Below are 24504 nucleotides of genomic sequence, written 5' to 3' on the forward strand. Positions count from 1 at the left end.
GTTTTTGTATATGTGTGTGTCTTTCTAAATGAGGTTCTTCAGATGAAAACAGTGCAAGAAGTCCCATCTTATGAGTTACCTTCCGCTATAATTTGTGCATAGTAACAACTAGAAGTATTGTGTTGGTCTTTTTTGTCACAACAGATTTCTCAGTGTGAAAATTGGGCAGGTCTCCACACGGAAAGCATGTTGCCACTGTACAGTGCCCACCCCCTCCACACCACTTTTTTTCTGTTTGAAATTTTTTGTGGTTTTCCTATCAAAGTGGCTTTTTCTTCAGAATTTTGCTATGGATAACCCATTGCTGCTTTTGTTGCACCAAGGTTTATTGTTTCATCCAGATGACTAGCATTCAGACCACAACTCCAGATTTAGTGGAGGGAAAGAAAATTATGGCGAGTGTGGGATTTGATCCTTTGCTCTCAGATTCTCTTGCTTCCAAGGTGGATGGGTTACCACTAGGCCACCACTCCACATTTTTCTTGGTGTAGATCGATGCTTTCAATCCAAAATCTTTTCATTCACATCATCAGATCCAGCAGAATTCACATCATCACTGACTGTACTCTGTCTGGGACATGGTTGATTCTATCAGAGCTTATCAATACTTGACAAATTAATAGTCTACTGGTGGGACATGCTTGATTTCTATCAGATCTTATAAATATTCGACAGAGTCCAATACTTGAAATGTCGTGGATTTATCTTCACTTTAAGCTACCTTTGATTTTACACCACCTGTTATCATTTTTAACTTACAAGTATTTGTTGCAGTTTTTGATTCTGTGATAATGAAGTCATGTCAAACATACAGTGTCAAATAATATGTAGTAAAGTTGGCTGTGTGTACTGCTGACAAATAGGAGCCTAAATGTACAAAACTTAACAAAAAATGAAATGTAGACCGATGACCTGTGTCATCACGTCAAAAGTTGGATACCATCCAAGTTTCATTAAAAGTTGAGAAATGGACCATACAATCCAACTTCAGCTGGAAGGCTGTACAAAGAAATGGCAACTGATCAAGGTATGTCCTCTGTTTAAACAATACTAATATCAAAATATGAGGGAACAGGGGTGGAGAAGGGAGGGTGGGGGTGGGGGGAGTAGGGGGGTAAACAGGCTTTAGTATGTGAAAATGTACACAGGTGCTTATGTATTTATGGGATTTACATAATTTTGTGTGTGTGTGTGTGTGTGTGTGTGTAAGGTCAATGAGTGAGAACTTATGTACCTGGGGGATGCACATAACATAAATTTTGTAATGTATGAGTTGTGTTTGTTGAGGGTATGGCCTGGATGTATGTGAGACTACAATTTACATGAACTGTCTTTGTTATGTACATGTGCATGTTTTTGTATGTGTTCATTATTTCGTTAAAAGTCTTTCCATAATTTGATTTTGGATGAAATCTATTTATTCATCTGTTAATTCTTTTACCCTCCCCTCCTTTAATTTATGCTCTAAAAAGAAAAGAAAAAAGAAAGAAAAGGAGAAGAGAGAGAGAGAGAGAGAGAGAAGACAACAAACTCAACTAACTTATTGATTGTTAACTTGAATGGTAAAATTTCAACAGAGAGCCAGTGGGGCTCCTCATGAAACTTAGAAGTCCTGGTATTTCAGATGTGAATACAGTATTATAAAAAAATGTGACCAGTTGAAACATATAACGGAAATACAGAATTTATAAATGAAATGAGTAAAAATGGTTCCACCTGTTCATGTAGTTTCAAAGATGTTATGCACAGAGGTAATTACGCACAAATGTATGTAAACCTCTCTTTTTCTCTATGGTATCCAGCCAGAGTGTTTACATTAAGTTCCTGTTACTGCATTGCACTTGTTTTAAAACTGAGCATGATATGATGAACATTGTGCAAGCTGCAGTTATCACAACTGATGTCTACTGACCCAGTTTTTATTAGCCGACATGGATCCAGGTTTTCTCCACTGAAGAATGAACTTCTTGTAATGGAAATGTGACATGAAATTCCATTGTACCGTGAATGTTAATCACATTTTCCCCCTACCCCATCACGTATACTGTATTCTGCATTAGTCCCATTCTCATTCTGAGGCCCCACACCTCCAAACACACCAAAGTTCCTCTGTTGAAGTCTCACTGTTGACAGTCCACAGGGAACTGTCAATGTTTAGATCAACAGAAAGCCACAAACCAGAGGAGACACTACACAGCTGCTGCATTGTACTCTTTTTAGTACAATGACCCACCCACTAACTTTCCTAAAGCTGTCATCAGAAGAATAAAATGTGTGTGTGTGAGCCCACAACAGGACTTGAACAAAGTACTTGAACTGGAATCAGACGTTTGAGGCCTGTGAAGGCCTGTTCGTAGTTCAATTAGATACAGTATACCAGCATATGTGGCTTAATGATAGCATACTAGATCATAAATACTTGGGAGAGTTGGCCCAATGAGCCATCTAGCCTCGCCTTGAAAGATGACATGGTTGGGGCAGTCACAACACTGTCTGGCAAACCGTTCCATTAATTTTATTAACGACTCGCTCAGTAAAGAAGGAACTGCGTACTTTCAGTCTATAATGTAATTTGTTTATCATCAGACTATTACCTCTTCTTTTCTTTTCAATCGCCAAAGACGTGGAACAAGCTCCCTGATAACCTCCGTCATTCTGATTCCCTCGCATCTTTTAAATCTCGTCTCAAAACTCACCTTTTCCCTCAGCAATAAGTTCAATTGTGGCAGGTCCACAACTACATGCATGTATATGAATGTGTATCGTGTGTGCGTGTGTTTATGTAAGTTTGTGCCTGCCTGTGTGTGCGTATGTGTTAGGGTAGCTGTTAGATACACATGCATGTTAATATGTATGTATGCAGTGTGTGCGTGCGTGCGTGCGTGTGTGTGGTGTGTGTATGTAACATAGATATAATGTTTTATGTTATCAAAAGCGTTTTTGTAAAGCACCTAGAGCAGATTTCTGGATAGTGTGCTATATAAGTATCCATTATTATTATTATTATTATTCTGTCCCAACTTACTGCAGGTAACGTTCGGGATTTGTGGTCTTGTAGATTCCATGTGTGTAATAATAGCAATCAGAAGAATTGAGTTTTGCAACCTATTATTTTACGCTATCAAGGGCAGGTTTATCTCTCTCGCTGCGGTCCGTAAATAGCACAAAAGAAACATAATATCGTATTATGTACAAGACCTTGGTTCAGATTCAACCTTTTCGTCCGCTGCTTCGGGGACTGTGGTTGTGAGAGTAACCCCCCTTGGTACTTTCGTTGGCAGGACTCCGCAAATAATGCTAACCATCGGCAGTTTGACCATTTTCGGACGCCTTGGGCACGCCGGTCGTTGTGCAACCTTTCAGGTCAAAGTGCACAGCAGAAGAGTTGAGTTCCATCGAGTTTGCAACATGTCGAAGGAGGTACAAGCATCTCAGACGAAGCCCAAAGTGTTCATAACTCGCGACGTGCCCATCAGCGGTATAAATCTTTTGCGAACAGAATGTGAAATTTCACAGTGGGCGAAAGATGACCCTATTCCGCGTGCTGAACTGCTTGCAGGAGTGAAAGGCGTGGACGCACTTTTCTGCATGCTGACGGACAAGATTGACGAAGAGGTTTTGGACGCTGCAGGTATTAAAGCATTATGAAATATACTAAGCAGATAATTATTAATATTAGTACTGTCGCTGATAATTTATGTTTAAAATCGAAAGTCAAACTGTTACGTTGAAGAATTAAGGTTTGGTTTGAAAATTCAGTGAGTAGTATCGTATATAGTTGATATGTTTAAAATCGAAAATCCATCTGTAAGTGTAACATAATACTCCTCAACAGAACTTGAGAGATTGTGGTTTATGAATTAGATATGTTGATGATTATTAATAATTAATTAATTGAATTAATACAAATAGTAATTTCAGTACTGTTCTTCACATACATACATGTGTGAAATCGAAAGTCAAATCAGTAGCATTGCAGAACTGCTGATATTGTGCAAGGACTAGAGATGGGGGGGGGGGGGGGAGTATTTTATTTCACTTTTCAGTCATCTAGTCCATCCTTTTATTAGCGCTGTTAAAGCTCAGTACAGTCTGCATTTTAGTAATATCCAGTTGTAGCATCCTAAATTCCTGGAGCAATATGCATGGTACATTTTGTGTATATTGCAATGCAGGCATGAAGTATAACATAAATAACAATCATTTGACCTTTGCCATTCTTTCTGAGTAGGGAAATTGTGGTGTAAATTGCCTGATAAACACTGTCATAACCCGTTACTAACCTGAATGAAATAACATGCTTCCCTGTATAGTCACTGTAATTGCAATTACAACCGGGAAAGCATGTAGGCCTAATGCAATATCAGGTCAGTTTTTGGTGTTTTTTTGTGGGTCAGTGTATGTTGCATGTGACTATTACCTAAGTTGCACAGTGTGTGTCCTTGCATAAGAGATGTGAATTTTGTTTGTTGTTTGGATAGTTGTTTCCCTGTGCTTTAGAATTAAATAGATGAAAAAAAGTACACTAATACATAAGGAAGTAAAAGAAGGGAGGGGGAGTCAGGAGGATGAGAAAAATAGTGAATGCACGAATAATCACGGCCATTGTCTTTTACAAGTAAATATTTTGCATACAAAAGCAGAACTGTGTTGCAGTTGTCAAGAATTATGTTTATCGTATACTTATAGTAACTGTATTTTTCGGTGTTATATTTGCTGTTCAAAAATGATAAAGATTGGAGATGTTGTTTTCATTTTCATAGCAGTACTAATACACATCTTTCCAACCAGTGTAATCCAGTTTATAGTATTTAAAATTTGTGTTTTCAGATCTTTATTTTGGACTCCAAACAAAACTTTGTGTACTGTCAGTTGTACTTTTTTCTCCCAGTGTAACTGCTTAAATAGCGTTCAACTGCTTTCAAAAAAATATTGACATGTGGACATCAGTAAAAGAACTACTGCGTCTGAACATTTTGTGCATGTCTTGTCATCTGTTACTTTCATTCTGTGCAAAAGAATGTTCTTTAGGTTTATGTTATTGAGGATCTTCTATTGTAATTCATGCAGTCTTACTTTTGTTGAAAAATGAGGGATTAACCAGATGTTTTCATTTAATTCAAAGCCAAGTGGGTGGGTTTTTTTTTTTACTCCAGAATCCATATGCACATAGATTTCCTTTATCTCTTTCAATTTCATTTGTTTTATTATCTATATATTTTGAAATTGCTTTTGGTTTATCATTTAGCTTGTTTGCAAAGTGTTTAATTCAAAGCCAAGTGGTTTTTTTTTCCAGAATCCATATGCACATGGATTTCCTTTATCTCTTTCATTTGTTTTATTATCTATATATTTTGAAATTGCTTTTGGTTTATCATTTAACTTGTTTGCAAAGTGTTTAATTCAAAGCCAAGTGTTTTTTTTTCTCCAGAATCCATATGCACATGGATTTCCTTTATCTCTTTCATTTGTTTTATTATCGATATATTTTGAAATTGCTTTTGGTTTATCATTTAACTTGTTTGCAAAGTGTCTTTCATATGTCAGAGTGTGGGTTTGTGTGTGTGTCTCAGTGTCTGTCTGATCCATTCTTTACATTCAGCTGGGATAGCATTCATTACAGCATGATATTTGAAATAAGTGACAGCATTGTTCTGAGCTACTTTTTTTTGGGATTTCCTCATGGCATACCGGTGACCCATGAATGTCCAGGGGCAAACTTAAACAACCATTCTCTGCAAACAGCTTGAAAGAAAACGCTAGTTACTGAAACAAGACACTGCTTCATGAAGTAACACCATGCTCTCAGTCTCGCTCAGTTTTCCAGTGACACATGCTGGTGTTCTGTTCTTCATCTCCTGTCCAGATCTGCACTACTTTGTAATGTGACTTGATTCCAAATCGCAAACTGGATTATCGTTATTTCCTTTTTTTTTGGTTTGTTCAAAGTGGAGATGGGTGTTTTACAAGGCATTTTACTAAATGTGCAGTTTTATACACAATGTGGAGGACAGGGTGGGTGGGGTTACAAAGTGTTTTACAAGGACATACACACATGTATATGAGCATATACATGGACACAGTTACATACATGTGAATGCACACAATGCATATGTAGACTCTCCCCCATTCTTTCTTTCTCTGTCTCTCTTGCTCTCTCGATCTCTAGCTTTCTCTCTCTAGAACAGCACAGCACCACCACAATCACACATTGCAAAACTACAGCACCACAACATCCCGGCCTGCCACAACCACAGAACACACTACACTCCTACAGCACTGCACCACACCATCCTACCACACTATACTACAAGAACCTCACAACACTGCAGTACCACACTACATCACCCTACCACAACCACACAGTACAACAGCACTGCACCGCACCACACCACACCACACCACACCACACCACCCAAACACATCACACCATAACAGTCACGCAGTACTACAGCACTTTACTGTGCTGCACCACCCCAACCACACAACAGCACAGTATGGACCTACATCCACACACACATCTACACAACACTGTAACACATTGCATCACCACATAGCATGATAAAAAAAATCCCACAACTGCAACACTACAGCTCATCACAGCAGTGTCCAGATCAGTGGTGTGTGTGTGTGTGTGAGGTCATGTTTGTATGTTCACATTCAAACTGACGTTCACTCAACTCCTGTTGAATTAGTTTACAAGGTACTATATCCTACTGAAGCTATAAGCAAAGAACAGGGCTAGTGCTCTTGACACTTGTACAAGGTACTATATCCTACTGAAGCTACAAGTAAAGAACAGGGCTAGTGCTCTTGACACGTGTACAAGGTACTATATCCTACTGAAGCTACAAGTAAAGAACAGGGCTAGTGCTCTTGACACGTGTACAAGGTACTATATCCTACTGAAGCTATAAGCAAAGAACAGGGCTAGTGCTCTTGACACGTGTAAGGAAGAATGAAGCTGCCGGCAGTCTGAGCTCTCTACTGTGTTCACATTCTTTCTTCTGGGATGCTGGGAAAGTTTGGGACCACAAGGCTTAGGGGCACACATGTGTATACTTGTAGGTCATAATGTGTGTGTGTGTGTGTGTGGTGTGTGTGTGTGTGTGTCAGGGAGCAGTCTGCGTGTGGTGGGCACGATGTCTGTGGGCTATGACCATGTGGACCTGCAGGCCTGTGTCAGGAGAGGCATCAAGGTGGGGTTCACCCCCGACGTTCTCACCAATGCTGTCGCCGAGCTCACCATGGCTCTGCTTCTGGCCACCTCCAGACGTCTGAAGGAAGGTAGTGTTGTGGATGGATGGATCGATATTTTGATTTGTGTGTGTGTGTGTGTGTGTGTGTGTGTACATGAATGTGTATGTGTGTGTATGTATGTATGTGTACATGAATGTGTGTGTGTGTGTGTGTTGTGTGTTCGTTCGTTCTTTAGTTTAATGTCTTTTCACTGTAAGTGTTGTGTGTGTATGCGTGTGTGCGCGCGCGCGCACATGAATGTGTGTATTTGTGTGTGTGTGCAGGACATTCTAATTAATGTTGTCATCAAACTCCTGGCTCTCCTGGTCACCACCAAACATCTGGAGCAAAATGATCGTGTGTGTCAGTTTCAATTTCAGTTTCAGTAGCTCAAGGAGGTGTCACTGCGTTCGGACAAATCCATATACGCAACACCACATCTGCCAAGCAGATGCCTGACCAGCAACGTAACCCAGTGCGCTAAGTCAGGCCTTGTGTGTCAGAGTTTACAAAGAGTGGGTGTGTGTCTGTTTTTTGGCTATGTTTGTGTATATGTATACATGTGTGTGTGTGTGTGTATGTCTGTGTATGTGTGTGTGTCTGTGTTTTGTCCATGTTTGTGTAACTTGCATATGTATGTGTGTATATGTGTGTGTTCATGTATTTGTGTGGTGTGTTGTGAGTGTGCATGTGTCTGTGTGTGTGACTGTACATATATGTTAGTGTGTGTGTGCGTGTGAATGCAAAATCCATTTTAAATACTATGCTTGTAAAAACGAATCAACATTATGTTGAAAGGGGTGTGAATTGCACATCTAAAAAAAGTAACAGAATATAAGCTACTAATGCAAGTAACATGTATGGAACAAAGATGCAGAGTTTGGTTTTTTTTTAGGTGGTGGTGGATTTTTTATTTCATTTTATTTTTGTTCATTTTTATCTATTCTAATTCTGTTGAAACATTCTTGGATCATATGTTATCTCTGATTATGTTGAAATATGAATGCAATCAGTGACGTTACAATATATATGACAATTACAGGTTAAGATAATATTTGTAGTGTTTGTTAAGTTTGTATTAAAGTTTAAACCAAACCTTCTTTCAATTTTGTTTTTGTTCTGTTTTGCTAGGAATGCATTCTGTGGTGAACGGAACTTGGGGGTCGTGGAAGCCCATGTGGCTGTGCGGGCCTGGTCTGGAGGGCGCCACTGTCGGCATCGTCGGTCTAGGCCGCATCGGGATGACCGTGGCCAGGTGCCTCAAACCCTTTGCCGTGGAGCGCATCCTCTACACGGGATCCTCGGAGCGGCCCCAGGCCAAGGAGATCGGGGCAGAGTTCCTCCCCCTTGACGACCTCCTTGCCGCATCTGACTTCGTGCTGGTGTGCCTGTCCCTCAAGCCGGAGACGGTGGGGATGTTCAACAAGGACCTGTTTGGCAAGATGAAGCGGACAGCAGTGTTCATCAACATCAGCCGGGGGGCAGTGGTCAACCAGGAGGATCTGTATGCCGCGCTGACCAGTGGGACGATCGGGGCGGCAGGGCTGGACGTCACGACACCGGAGCCCCTGCCGACGGACAGCCCCCTGCTGTCCCTGGACAACTGCGTGGTGCTGCCGCACATTGGCAGTGCCACCCATCGGTCGCGCTCTGCCATGTCGGAGCTGACGGCACGCAACATCCTGGCGGCCCTGCACAGGGAGCCCATGCCCAACGAAGTGAAGACCAGTTAAAACGGGGATAAGGGTTTGTTGTTGTTTGTTGGTTTGAGGTAAGTTGCTTTGTACTAGAGGAGGAGATGAATAAAATGTCTTTAGTATGCATTTACGCAAACACACAATATGAGTTCGTTGTTTTGTTGTTTTGAGGTAGATTGCTTGATGGAGAAGGAGTTAAGTAGAATGCTTAAACACACACACGCACGCACGCACGCACACACACACACACACACACACAGTGAAGTGAAGGCTAGTTAAAGGGAATAAGAATTTGTTGTTGTTTTGAGGTGAATTGCTTTATAGAGGAGGAGGAGTAAAATGCCTTTATTATGTATTTACATACAAACACACACATATGCACACACACACACAGTGAAGTAAAGGCCAGTTAACGGGAATAAGAATTCGTTGTTTTCTGTTTGTTGTTTTGAGGTAAATTTCCCAAGAGAGGAGGAGGAGTAAAATGCCTTTATTAAGTATTTACACGAAGACAGGTACATGCACACACACACACACACACACACACACACACAGAGTTAAATGAAGGCCAGTTAAAGGGAATAAGGCTTTGTTCTTCGTTGATTTGAGGAAAATTGATTTATAAAGAAGCTAAGTAAATTGCCTTTATTATGTATTCACACTCACACACATACATGTACACTCACACACACACACACACACAGATTGAAGTGAAGGCCAGTTAAACTAAGAATTTGTTGTTTGTTGTTTTGAGGTAAATTGCTTTGTAGAGAAGGAGAAGTAAAATGCCTTTGTTACGCATTCACACAAACGCACGTACATGCGTGCGCGCGCGCACACACACACACAGTGAAGGCCAGTTAAGAGTGGAGATTTTTCTGATCTTCTTGGTCAACATATTTGCAGACCTGCTAGCACCTGAACCCTCTTTGTGTGTATACGTAAACTGATAAATTGTGCACGATAAAGATCCTGTAATCCATGTCAGTATTCAGTGGGTTATGGAAACAAGTACATACCCAGCATAAATACCTCTGAAAACTGAGCATGGCTGCCAACATGGCGTGGTGATAAACAAATGATCATAACGTAAAATCTTAAATGTGTGTGTGTGTGTGTGCGCGCGTGTGCGCGCATGACTGAAACTCCAGTGAATGACACAGGAAATGACTGATGAGTGCCCAGAGGCAGCTGTCAGTCAGTTTTACCCAGGTTGTGAAAATGACTCCACATTTGTAAAGCATTTTGAGCTTGGTCTCTGACCGAGGATACACTCTAGTATCCATATCATGACATACACACACACACACACATACACATTATATATATATATATATATGTGTGTGTGTGTGTGTGTAAATTTGTTGTTAACCCTTTCACTGCCAAGCTCGCATTTATGCACAGGCGTGGTAGAGGAACCATGTCACTGAAAGGTGACCATTCATTGGTCTGTTATCCATGAACCTACTGCTCTTGATGTTTCAGTGGTAGGATAGGCCATATTTTCCAAGCACCGCAGGGGGAATCTCCAGCTATCCTTAGCCACTGTCTTTTCTGTGTTTATACCACAAGGGAATTTTGTACTCTGATTTGACTGGAGGTGAAAGGGTGAAAACAGTTGCAGAAGTTTGACAAGGCCGATAACTGATGACTTGTTTCATTGATGCCAAACTGTTCTTGATGAGGAATAGTTGAAAGTGTTTCAGCACATATTGTTGCCGCCATATATTTTCGCCAGTGCAGTCGACTTTTTCACAGTGACGCTTGTGCATGGTATATATATATTTTTTTGATGGCGACAGTGTGGGTCTGAAGTGCGACAATATGCACCATGAGGGCGACAATATGATCATGCCTTCCGATGATATACAGGGTTCACCAAAAAGTTAAGGACCACATGGGAACTTGTGCGTTTTCTTTTTGAGGGTGTTGTGAAATGATGCTGAATTTCAAGCACATGGTGGTGGATGCAACCAGTGTAATGAGCACTGCTGAGAACCCAAAGTGGCTTTCTTCAAACATTTTTTTTTTAACAATGAAAATCCTTTGCTGCTGTTTACAAACCACTGAATAACCATACATTTTTAGCCCTAACTTTTGAGTTTTCAAATGCATTTTCAAGCCGTTTGTTGTGCATGTGTGCCTGAAACAGCTGTAGTGTAGTCAGTGAGAGGCAAGGGGTATGTCATGAGCAGTCCTAATGATTTAAATCATCTCCTGATTTTGTTTAATTTAAAAATTTTTTTTTAATGAAAATGTGGTCTGCTTTTATGAAGTTATCCTTAACTTTCTGTGAAGTCTGTTTGTCGCAGCAAGGTTTGAGTTGTTGTGGACAGTCTGGGGCCATATTCAAGAGTCCATTGTGCTTGTGGGTTAAGGTGTACCTGTGGGCAAATCTACCTGAGGGTAAACAGACAGTATCAGGTATTCAGGAACACTTGAGTCTACCCGTGGGTCTCCAAACTCAAAGACAAATTTGCCATTACTTCCTGCCCATGAAGCAGAGGTAAATATGGCAGATCCTTTTATCTTTTTATTTTTTTGTGTGTTTTTTTTGTGTTTTAAAAAAAAATTTTCAAGGAAACTGTAGTGCTTTGCAGATAGCCTGTGTTGTGCCAACCCTTTGGACAATACACATAACTGTTGTATGGTGAGAAGTAAAAGAGCATGTGCAGAAGGGAGTCACCAGGATTTTAAAATCATAGACAATGGGGTTGGCTGCCAGAGTGCATCGTGCTTGTCTCAAGATATGAAGTTAACTTAAAAACCTTCAAGGTAAACTGTACCCACGGGTCCTTACCATGTCAAGGGTAACTTGCCTTGAGGCAAAATGAAGTTTGTCTTGAAAATGGCCCCAGATGGTTGGGTATTTTGAGTTCTGCAGCGCATGGGTGACGTATGTGTCCTGAGGAAAATAAAGCACATGACAAGATCATGGCATAGAGAACTAATGTATCCTAGTGTCTCATATTATAGGAGTGGGGTGGGTGGGGGTTGTGAATGAGTGTGTATTATTATTTATTTATTTACTTATTTATGTACGCTTATCTATTATTTATTCACCTTTTTTTTTCTCAAGGCCTGACTAAGCGCGTTGGGTTACGCTGCTGGTCAGGCATCTGCTTGGCAGATGTGGTGTAGCGTATATGGATCTGTCCGAACGCAGTGATGCCTCCTTGAGCTACTGAAACTGAATGAGTGTGTGTGCAAGAGTGTGTGTACATATGTGCATGATATATGTGTGCCCTGAGAAGAAAAAAAGAAGAAAAAAGAAATGATGTTTGATCGAGACAAAGGAGACTAATATAACCCAGTATTATTTTTAGGTTCAGATACTATGACATGATAGAACTGTTTGTACCCAATTTGTTTTTTCTCTTTTTTTTCTTCTTCTCAAGAATTGATGGGGTTTTCCTGTTTGACATGGTTCTGTATCCTCCCAGCCGTCAGTCTGCGATGCTAACTACTTCACCATGGGAGCTGGTTAGAAGGAAATTTTGACCAGTCCACAGCACTGCAGTGCACAGTTCAGATCATGACTCAGACTTGAACCCCCAACTTAACATGAAGCGAGTGTCTATTCGGTCAAGCTTTTGAGAACAACAGAGACGTACGAATGTAAACAGGCCCCCACAAACAGATCATCAAGTTGGAAAAAAAGAAACCTTTATTTTTTTTTTTCCTATTGTGATAGTCAACAAAAAGCACATACAACATTGCATTTTGGATAAATATTGCATTTGTAAAGAAATGCTCAAAACACACACACACTTCACCAAAATGAAGGAAGCAACTGACAACATGTAATATCATTTAAGTAATCTCCAACTGACAGATCTGGTGCTCACATCCGCTTAGAATCAAATGACCGACTTTGTGTATTGTCTTTTAAACGAATTGTAAAATGGAGGATGGAAAATAAGTTCAGAGGTGGAATATTAAATTCCTTAAAACAAGTGAAGGGGTGGAATATTAATTTCCTATGTATATCATACGAAAAAATTATGATGCATACATATTAATCCTTTTGCTTTCAAATTAGCTACCGACTTCTAATTATTCAGCCTCTATTTTTTTTTTGAGGCTTCATGAGTTTAAAAAAGTTTTTACAAGATACACAGAATGTACAGAGACCATGTTTCTGAAGAAGTCTTTGGTCTTGTCACAGCAAAAATATGTGAAACAAACAGGATTTGATTTCAGGACATTCAGACCACTTTACACATAAAGAGTGCAAAACAAGAAAACAGTTTTAGGCGACATTTACACCAAAGTGACACATGTAATACTGCTTCCTGCTACAATATATGAGAAAACCAGTTTTACTTAAAAGAGATGATTATGCAGATGATCAGTTTCGAAGTTGAGTGAAAAGTATGCGTGAACATTACTATCACTTCGACAGGCCTTTTACGGAATATGCAAAACAAAACCGAAAGCATTCTTCACTGCTTAAAACACTAAGTTTTTGTTGTTCTCTTTTGCACAGGTCACCATTATCATCATACACTTTTTACTGTCCATGTTGTTGTAAAAAAACAAAATCAGTGAGTTTCAGTTGCCATGTATTTAACTTGCGTGAATTATTATTTCAACACACACTCACACTCACACATCAGTGAGCTCAGGGGATCAAAACATCCAAGAAGAAAGTGTGAGCTAGCCCTGGGCAGCTCGCAAGAAATGTGGTATAGGAACTTGAACTTAGAAGGAAAAAATTGACCAAACTGTTTTACACTGAACACAGGACATCTTCTCTCTTAGCACCAGCAGACAAAACGTTCACATTGCACAACTTGGTATAACTACATCAAGATTGCACCATTGCGTACTTGGCTACATCAACACAAAACAGTTATGTACAAGCTTTGTATATCTGACATGTACAGTTGAATTTATTTTAAAAGAAAAAAAGAAAAAGGTTAACAAAAGTTGTCATCTTCATTCCAGTCTTTTCACATGCATGCCACCATGCAAAACATTCAACATGATTATGCTTTTCTTTCTTTTTCTTTTTTTTTTTTTCAACATGAAATAAAGAGAAAACAATGCAATCAGGGAACAATGCAATGCCTTGGAGAGAGTAGGATTCATCAAAACTGCATTGATGATGTAGCTGGTGACGGGCATTTAACATGCCAAAGCAGTTATTTTGGTATTTTTTATATTTTGGAAAAAAGGTGAAGTGCTAAAGTACAATGGATACTTCTGTCGGAGCATCTTTGTCTCGGCGTTTTTGTTGTAACGTTTGTCACAGATTTTAACACTGAAATACATGTGTAGCCTTTTCTTCACATCGTGGTATTTTTGTTGGTTTCGGTACATGCTGGTGATGAAAAAAACACACTTCAACAACATAAAAAAAAAAAATTAAAAAAAAAAATCATTAAAAAATTATTACAAGTTTTGAATCTTAAAAAATAAGTAAAGTTATGAGTTGGCAAGTATGAGCAGTTTATGGAAACAGATTAGGGATCAAATTTGTATGAACTGAAAATAAACAAACAAACAAAAAATCTGTCACACAAACGCAAGTATATGATAATGATGGAAGAAGGGCGATGCATCAGGATAATATCATATTATAAGGGATTTTGAGCATTTCTGATCACTGATTTCAATGGTGCAGTTTAATGTCACAAGATTATTGTTAAAAATTCATTAGTTAACTTCTCTTGTATTGATTTCTCTTGTACTGATTTCTTCATTGTCCTGTTATAATGAGCACATTTCATAAAAATATGGCCTGAAATACATCCACTGAATACGGTTTGATCATTAGTAAACTGTAACTGTAAGCAGACTATGACTAAACAGCTGAAGTGGCTTGACCTAAGTTGTATCTAAAGCTTGTGAACTTGAAAGAAATCTGTAAGAAGAAAAAAAAATCATCAAAAGACAAAACAACAACAACAAAAAGCAAAATAACATTGTTCTCCGAGAGAGAGAGAGAGAGAGAGAGAGAGAGAATATTGCTTGGCCATTAAGTCCAAATATTTGTCTGAATCCCAAGTGTTTTCTTGGGTGGCATTAGTAAGGTGAAAATTAAGCAGTCTATAGGTTGACAAACATACTCAGCAGAAGTTATACTTGTATACAATAGATAAGACCCCATTTTCAAAGCTGTGAACATTTCGAGGCTGTCAAAACAACTGACTGATTTAAAACCTTGGGCTCTTGCAACACTTAGTACAGTATAATCAAATCATCAAGTGACTACTAAGGGTGAGAAAAAAAGGTTCTTCTGTAGCAATTATTTGCTTCCTGGCTGATGGGATCAAGTCTTATTGAACTAGTTTCTCTTTGTGCCCACCTAGCTTTGGGACATTTCATTGTTCTGTTAATAAGGAACAGCTAGCTAGGACAGCACAAGACAGGCAGCAGTGGAGACCTCGATTGGTGGCCACAGGACACAAAGAATGTTAGGTTACTGGTAAGTCAGTCTTTCCATCTAGCTTGCTGTTGTTGACCTTCACAGCAGATGACAAATTAAATCAAATGTATTTAAGGGGGGGAAATTACAGTACCTTTCTTTTCAAAAACAGAAGAGGTGCTCAGTATAAAAGACAGGTGCTGATTGTATGGGTCTGGAGAATGAATAAATGTGTCCAATGTCAATGTTCGTCATGATTAATATAACTTGTAAACTTTTTTCTAATTTTGTGGAAGATAAAAACAATAACCACCACCGCAACAACGTCAAATGGAGACGGACATGAGCATTTAATATTGTGTCTGGTTTTTAAAAACAACAACAACCAGACACATCTAACCAGTTTTCTCCCAGTGGTGATCAGTTTTTCAACACAATAATCATCTTTCCACTCACAACAAAATAACACGCAGAAAAATTAATTTCAATAACCAGTCTGTGACAAGAAGGTAAGAAGATGAATTCATCCAGTTCATTCTTATAATTGAAGTCTCTCCATCAATTTGATAATTGAAATCTTTCCTTCTCTAACCAAACAGAAGACTGATATACAGTTGAAAACATACTTTATACACAAAAGAAAGCCCCTCCCCTCCCGCCCCCCCCCACCCCCCTCATGCCCCTCCTCTCCACTGACCCCCTCGGCTTGCAAATTTGGAAAGGACATGGTTATGAGTAAACAGCATGAGCATGTACACTCACAATCCAGTATTTTGCTAACAGGACAAGTTACTTTAATGGGTAGAAAAAAGATATGGAGGAAAAAAAATTATTATCACAAAATGAACAAGTTAAAGAAGAAAAACAGTGTATACATATATGGACAAAGACATATTCTCGCCTACCCCACAACAATAATTATAGAATGAGAGATATGGAAAGAAGAACGATGAAGGTGGAAGAGAGTGTGCAAATGGCGCATAATTCTGCACAGGGAAAAGTAAAGGATTTGATGGACTAACAGACTGGTTCAAAACAAAACAAAAAGCTGTAGATTTTCTCATCTCCAAAACAATGAAAATAATGAGCTTGATAACCAAATAAAAAAATTTAAAAAAAAAAGAAACATGACTGAAAAACAAACAAAAAAAAAGCCTTTGTGAACAAGTTCTTAAAATCAGCCACATCGGTCGGACCAGTCTGAAACATAAACTCAAAGTGTTGTTAGAAAAATCATTTCTGCAGGCACCATCACTGAAATTTTAGTGTCCACAATGATTCGAAAATAATGGCCAAATCAAAGTGCAGCACGTGTAAAATGTACATATAAATTCTTGACTAGCTAATGTCAGAGTTTAAACTATTTGACAGTATTTTGCATTTTCATTGGTTCCACCTTTTGTACAAAAAAACAAAGCAAAAAACAAACAAACAAACAAACAAACAAACAAAACAAAAAAAAACCAAAACAACCAGCCCCAAACAAACAAAAAAACCCTCGTGGTGCAGATACCAGTGTTTTAAATATCCATGGAAGTCCATTGCAAAAGACGAAAACGTCAGTGACTCTGGAGATGAGAATTCAGCCCGAAAGCAGATGCACAAATTGCATCTGCAATCTGGGCAGGCAGATGCAAATGACAGGTCTCTTCTCTCTTTGCAGGATTGACGCTCCTGGTTGAGGTCCTGAAGATGCCTCTCCTCTACTGCCAGAACTCCACTGAATAATTCCCAGCCATTGTAAATATATGCTTTGCATTAAGAAAACAACAACAACAAAACAAATCAAAACACACAAAAATATACACCCTAATATACACTGATTGAAACCATTCAGACACATTTAACATTTAAGTTGCCGCAGACAACAGTTTTTGGACTTGACTCGTTATCAATTGTAAAGAACATAATATATATATATATATATATATATATATATATATATATATAAACAAGCTTTCCAACTGGAAAATGATGATATAATTGGCGCAAAGAGCCAGCCATTTGGTTTCAATAGCTGGTTGAAAACAGTATGTGACATCCCGTGTGTGACATGTGAATTTGTTGTTTGAGAGTAAGGGGCAGGAAGGAGTTTGGGTAAATGGTAGCATTGTGTTGTTTTCCATGCAGAGCCTCTTAAGGCCTGTGAACTGAAATTCAACAGTGTTCATACTAGTTATGTTTGAGTAAGATGGGTCTAGGACATAGGCATGGGTGGGTGGGTGGGTGTGGAGTGAAGAGAGGGAGGGGGGCGGGGTTTATGAATCAAGAGACTGGCATTATTGAATGATCAAAAGCTAAATTAAAAGACTGGCATTAGATGATCTATAGCTGAATCAAAAGGCCAGCATTAGATTAACTAGCTAAATGAAAAGACTGTCATTAAAATATTTTTAGGTTTTGATTTATTTTTATGCACACACATCACAGTACTGGGAAAATGATTTGTGGGTGATTATTTTTACATTAAAAAAAGAGAAGAATTTGTTTTATATGTTTATTTAATAGCAAGATTCTAATGGTTATTGAGCCAAATGATGACTGTTTATCTCTTCTTTACCTTATCATGAAGGCGAGAGGAGAACACTATTCTGAGTCATTACCACAGTTTATTGTGAAGTATTGTGTAGTATTGCTCTTGTCACAACAAATTTCTCTGTATAATTTCTCAATACACACCTTATGTAAAATCAAATCACTGTCATCAACAACACCTTAAGTAAAACTGAATCCATATTACACACACCTTATGGTATAAGGAAATTCTTATTATATTACATGCATTTAATGCAAAACATGATAAGATACTGTGCCCCCAAAAGACAAATGATACACCGACAGTTAGTCACTTTTTTTTTTTTTTTGTCAAGTGAACCCTGCAACCCTTAAGTGCTCTCCTCTGCCAGAACACTCTCCAATTTTTAGTGCTGAAGTTGGAAGGCCATCCAACCACTTGTCAGTCACCGCTTAGTACCTGTCCATAACCACCATTTCTCAATGAAGTGACAAATGTATTGTATTACTCCTGCCACAACATTTTTCTCTCTGTGACATTCTGGTTTCATAGTCCACCGCTTAGTTCTTGTCATTAACCATCATTTCTCAATGAAGTGACAGATGAAAACTCATTGTATTGTATTGTATTGTATTACTCCTGCCACAACATGGAGAGATGGCCTAGAGGTAACGCGTCCGCCTAGGAAGCGAGAGAATCTGAGCGCGCTGGTTCGAATCACGGCTCAGCCGCTGATATTTTCTCCCCCTCCATTAGACCTTGAGTGGTGGTCTGGACGCTAGTCATTCGGATGAGACGATAAACCGAGGTCCTGTGTGCAGCATGCACTTAGCGCACGTAAAAGAACCCACGACAACAAAAGGATTGTTCCTGGCAAAATTCTGCAGAAAAATCCACTTTGATAGGAAAAACAACTAAAACTACACGCAGGAAAAAAAAAAACACACAAAAAAATGGGTGGCGCTGTAGTGTAGCGACACGCTCTCCCTGGGGAGAGCAGCCCGAATTTCACACAGAGAAATCTGTTGTGATAAAAAGAAATACAAATACAAATATTTCCCTCTGTGACATTCTGGCTGCTCTCTCTCTCTCTCTCTCACTCATGTTTCACTCTCTATGACTGACAGACAGAAGCAGGGTGAACCTTGATCACGTCTCATTGCCTGCTCCCTTGTGGAGTAGATGTGGGGAAAAAAAATGACACAGTTAGCATTATGATTATTTGTGTGCCTGTTTAGAAAAAAAAAGAAAAAAAAGTAGCTGTTCTCCATTGTGCAACCAAGGTTACTTCACAAACAGTGGGTGGAAAGGAAAAATACAAAGCAACCAGGAACAAAAACCACAAAAACAAACAAAAAAACAAACAAAAAAACCCAACAACAACAAAAAGAAACAAGAAAAAATAAAATAAAAAGGTTACTTTTGATTTCATTTGTTGTGCACTTTTTTGCCAAAATAACAAGTTCAGCTACATTGATTTCACCCAAAATTGTTCAATTGACACTGAGTTTTATAGTTCAGTCATCAAAATACTTGAAGTAGTATAACAACAACAAAAGACCATTAGGTGAGTTGACATTCATTTGTTTTGGATATTTGGCAACACAAATTCACAGAGTATATGTGAAATGTTACAAATACCTTCCAAGTAAACTGTAATATTTGAATGTCACTGAACACCACCGTTTTATCAAGTTTCAAAGGTCAAACAAGTGGCAAAACCGTCTGTATTCCAGTTTGTGGACAGAAATAGGCCAATACTTAAAAAAACGACAAGAAGAGGCAGTATAAGTGAGTCAAAATAGACACTTCTGAAAAAAAAAAAAAAAAAAAAAAAATATAAAGGGGTGGGTGGGGATGGAGGGTGGTTGAAAGTGAGGAATTTTCTCTTTATGAAGATTAACACTCTTAAGTACTTCCATGCACTGTCCATGGAGGACCTTGAGAATGTCTGGCATTTCAAGTGTGTATCTCCTTCAGCCAAAAAAAAAAAAAAGAACGTGGACAAGGAAGTCATCTCTTGTGTCATAAGACCTATGACAAGTGGCGCACTGCGGGTTAAACAAAAATTCACTGGCAGTTGAAGGGGAGGAGGACTGGGATGCAATGGAACAAAATCACAAGCCTCTCGGATGTAAAGGAAGCTAGACACTTTTTTTTTTCTCTCTCAGTGGAAATAATAGGTTCTCCGAATATGGAAATATATACAAGTAAGTTCAACTTTTGATTCGGAGTTATGAAATTTGGTTGTTATTAAAAACCCAGTCTTCCACACAGTGCTGTAATATCAGTTCTCGAACTTCACACAGTGCACACACATCTGTAGCAGCAACCCCCCCCCCCCCCCCCCCCCAACCAAAATATGACCGTTCTGATGATCCTTTTGGTGCTTCATATGGATTACAGGTTTTAAAAAAGGTATTTAAAAAAACCCCACAATTTTTCATACTGGCACTGAAAGAAAAAAAAAGAAAACAGAACAAAACAACCAACAAATAAAACAAAAGCAGATTGTGGGGAAAGATAAATAAATATCAGCCATATGTCAGAGTGGTTAGCATCAAAGACAGAGCTAGGTTGTCAAGGTTTTTAACACCATCAGAGACATAGGTGTTATTCATATATGTTTCTTCTCCCCCCCCCCAACCCCCCTCCCCCCCAAATACACTAAATTGTGTGTGCTATGGACTTAAACGGAAAGACCCAAGTGTCTACTACTGTCATGGGCGTGTGTCTTTGAGAGTGTCCAAATTTACAGACCAACACTGCACAAGTCTGCAACAATGAGCCTGGTTGTTGCTGAAATATGTTATGAAAGGAAGCTTAGATCACAACTAAGTCTGCATCAGTGGGCCTGGTTGTTGCTGAAATATGTTATGAAAGGAAGCTTAGAGCACAACTAAGTCTGCATCAGTGAGCCTGGTTGTTGCTGAAATATGTTATGAAAGGAAGCTTAGAGCACAACTAAGTCTGCATCAGTCAGCCTGGTTGTTGCTGAAATATGTTATGAAAGGAAGCTTAGAGCACAACTACGTCTGCATCAGTGAGCCTGGTTGTTGCTGAAATACGTTATGAAAGGAAGCTTAGAGCACAACTCTTTCACTAAAACTCTCACTCCTGGAACATGTTGATCCACAGTGGAATCAGCTCCTGATCCATTGTAACATAAAACTGTCTTCAGTGGCCCTTACCAACCTGCTTTCTCTCTCTATTTTTCCCCCTGTCCTTGCCTCGTTCTTTTGTCTTGCTGCCTAAAGATCCACAGATTCAGTGGCACTACCCATGTCACACACATCAAACCTTGCTTCAGCAGCCACTGCCAAGGTTAATCTATGCATTCCCTGTGTCGCCAGTCAGCAGGAAGCTATCACTTTGTTAGAGCTCCAGACTTGGCAGCCAATGTCCCCTTGGAGCGAAGACACCATCCCGAAAACAGCAGTCAACAATGATCCCCATGTACCTACCAATGTTGGAGACGGACACAAGCTCACCATATCTGATAATTTTACTACTGATGTGTCCTTTTGGTGACTGTATGACAAATCTGAACTGAATGTGTCCATTTAGGTTTGGGACGAAATGACAAAGTTGTGCTATATGGGTCAATAAGGTTTTGGGACTAAATGACAAAGCTGTACTGTATGGTTCCTTTCATAACTATATACTATATGGTTCCTTTCACTAGGGCAGGGTGACCTTTGATGGGTGGGCTTCACTTACTGGACCTTGTGCCTGAGCAATGTTCGGGTGTTGAAATTAGTTTCATTAGAACGGTTTCCACATTCGAACATAAGCTTAAAGGGAGATAATGTCTACAGTATTTCTGGCTGTGTCCACATGTGCCAATCTGGAGAAATTAAAAAAAAAATCCCTGCTATTTTCCATATCAATATGGGCAAACATCAGTGGACAACTGCACAGCAAATTCTGGACAAAATATTTATGGACTCTGGTAGCGATTTTGACATGGATATCACAAGTCTGTACTGGAATCGTCAGTTCACTTTTATGATGATGGTGGTGGTGGTGAAAAACTCGAGAATATCAACTGAATGGTTTGTGAGATAAATAAGAGTTCATACAAAGTACACCTTCTGTTCACGCAGATCAGACAAAACCCGCCAAGCTGAGAAGGCTGTTGAAGCTGTACACTCACAAGGGTTGAGTGGGTTAGATGAAACCCTAGCGAGTTTACAGCTTTGGCAGGTTTCCATGCCATCATATTGCTGACTCCCCCCCCACCCCCCCCCCATGCCCCCCCCCCCCCCCCCCACACACAAAAACCATATAAAAAATGTTTTTCCCCCCAAAATACCTATGGACTCATCTGAAAACACTGTAGGAATAAGTTCCCTTGCTCTGCAGTTTATGCATATGAATGAACAAAAAAAACCCAACTGTCTCAATGAGACAAAGTTTGATGCCAGAGCTCAATGCGTTAAAGCCACTAGATGCGGTAGCTGCGTGTGGATATTGCTGGTGCTAGACTGGTTGAATGAACCTGAGTAGTACAGAGATGGATCAATGTGTCCAGGGCTAAAAGAGCCTCAATGAGATGGCACTGAAAATAAAACAGCAACAAAAAAAGACGATAATCCCCCCCCCCTCCCCCCCCCCCCCCCCAATCTTTAAAAACAACAAGATATGCCAAATGCACTCAGGCATTCCCCTTCAAAGAGGATAGACTTCATTCCATTCTCTTGTGCCGGTTGTTTGCCTCCATGGAAAGAAGTCCGTGTGCATGGTGCAAATAAGAAATTTCACATTTGCAATTTCTTTCAAAATACTATCAAGCATCTTACAAAAATGTGGAGTTCGTATTATACTCCCAGTTTGGTTAAATATACTTACCATGTCAAACTGATGCAAACCAGGCCTATAAGTGTGCTCTTCTCGGCCAAAATTTATCGTGGCAACTCAGTGATACGACATCTCGCCATTAGAACGCTGTCTGCTAGCCAATGAAATGCCGTTTCCGGCAGTAGGTAAACAAAAATTACAAAAAAAATATAAGCAAGTGCTTTCATTCTCCATGTATGAAGCTTTAGCAGCCTCCCTTTTCTTTTCTCTCCCATCTTCACTCCACGATGTTATTGCTCTCCTTTTTATATATGCTTTGTACATTCCATTTTCAATAACAGAACAGATATTGGACAATGACAATTGTCTTATGACTATTATGTGATCACATAAAAAACAACAACAAAAAAACCAGCATCATTTAAAAGAACAACACTGAAAGGGCTGAGATAACAAAACTTAAAAATGAAATAAATATCAAAACTACCTGAAATAAAAAAACCTTGATGTAAGGGGGAAAACTTTTAGCAGACACACATTGGCAAGATTTCTTGTTCATGGACAAACTACATCACAAACATATTTTGCCCATTTCCTGATTATCGGGTCCAATATAAAAATGGTAAGTGATTCAAGTTACTTTTCTTGTTGAAGTATGCCTTATATATATATATATATATATATATATATATATATGCTTTTATTCTAGTTGTACATAAAAAAGAAGTAAAACACAATAAACAAAATAAAAGAAAGACAACTGTACAGCAGAAGATACTGAGCAGGAATTCACTTCTTCAATCAATGAAAAATCTAATAAGGCTACCGGGGGAAAAACAAACATGAAAAACAACAACAACAAAATATATATATAAACCCTAAAAACAATAAGCTTTTAAACGCCCTTTTGTGCAAGTGAAGCACCCTAAAAATACCAACACTATAAATTTTGACCATGTTTCCTTTTTTCGTGCAGTAAAGCACAAAATACCAAGACCAGAAACTTGATGATGAGTTGTTGTTTTTCCCAGCCTCCCAAACAGTCTCAAAATACCAACTGTGAACTTGGCATGGAAAACAACAACATATAAACTTGGATTTGTTCAAAATCAACGATGAAGCGGAGCAGTTGGCTCCCTTGAAGTTGGGTGGAAGAGGAGGGGGAGACGACTGTAAAACACTGCAAAGTCCCCTGGAGAAGAAACTGCTGTGTAGGCTGATGAATACAAAACACTTGTGACGACACACAGCCCCCGCTGTGAGTTACTGATATGATCAATCCACTTGAAAGAAATAGTTCCAGTGCTGATGTAGCCTCAGTACTAAATGCAGGTTTCATTATCATCATCGACAGAGCTGGCAGAGGGAGATTTATTATTATAAAGCAAAATGGAATAAAATTCTTAAGCGTGTGTGTGTGTGTGTGTGTGTGTGTGTGTGTGCGCGCGCGCGCGCAAGTGGAAACGAGCCAGTTCAAATGTCAAAGATCATGCAGTCATTATAAAAGATGATAATGTTCTGGAGGAAAAAAAAAATCACGTGTGTGTGTGTGTGTGTGCAAGTGGAAACGAGCCAGTTCAAATGTCAAAAATCATGCAGTCATTATAAAAGATGATAATGTTCTGGAGGAAAAAAAAAATTCACTTGATATGAATCTCAGTTTGATTTAAAAAAAGAAAAGTTTATAAATGGTAGCCAATTCAAACAAACAGAAATTATTATACAGTTTCCATGCACACACATATGTACACCTATGCACAGAGTTCAGAAATGCACACGTTATACACTTTATACAAACTTGATCTCAACCATATGTCAAGCTGATGAACAACTAGCAGCCGTTTGCTGAACTAGCTGTACAATGTCAGTGTTACAAGCTT

General features: G+C 39.1%; 1 protein-coding gene across 2 annotated transcripts; it reads left to right on the forward strand.

Annotated features, from left to right (window-relative positions):
- Positions 1–3257: 3257 nt before the first annotated feature.
- On the forward strand, positions 3258–17203 carry LOC143283692 (glyoxylate reductase/hydroxypyruvate reductase-like). 2 transcript variants are annotated; one of them, XM_076589926.1, is made up of 4 exons: positions 3258–3631; positions 7117–7287; positions 8371–9010; positions 16973–17203. In XM_076589926.1, the coding sequence occupies exons 1-3, from the start codon at positions 3295–3297 to the stop codon at positions 8970–8972; spliced, it is 1110 nt and encodes a 369-aa protein (XP_076446041.1). In that variant the 5' UTR covers positions 3258–3294; the 3' UTR covers positions 8973–9010; positions 16973–17203. The 2 variants fall into 2 exon arrangements, with proteins under 2 accessions (XP_076446041.1, XP_076446040.1); XM_076589925.1 differs by lacking the exon at positions 16973–17203 and having other exon boundaries at positions 8371–12125.
- The last annotated feature ends 7301 nt before the right edge of the window (positions 17204–24504 follow it).

The sequence above is a fragment of the Babylonia areolata genome, chromosome 7, assembly GCF_041734735.1.
Source record: "Babylonia areolata isolate BAREFJ2019XMU chromosome 7, ASM4173473v1, whole genome shotgun sequence".
NCBI classification, from domain to species: Eukaryota; Metazoa; Mollusca; class Gastropoda; order Neogastropoda; family Buccinidae; genus Babylonia; species Babylonia areolata.

Excerpts from the sequence above, each read along its gene's own strand:
- LOC143283692 (XM_076589926.1), top strand. The coding sequence starts at position 3,295 with ATGCTAACCATCGGCAGTTTGACCATTTTCGGACGCCTTGGGCACGCC. Across the intron at positions 3,632-7,116 it reads AGAGGTTTTGGACGCTGCAG|GGAGCAGTCTGCGTGTGGTG; the intron begins GTATTAAAGCAT and ends TGTGTGTGTCAG. Across the intron at positions 7,288-8,370 it reads CTCCAGACGTCTGAAGGAAG|GAATGCATTCTGTGGTGAAC; the intron begins GTAGTGTTGTGG and ends CTGTTTTGCTAG.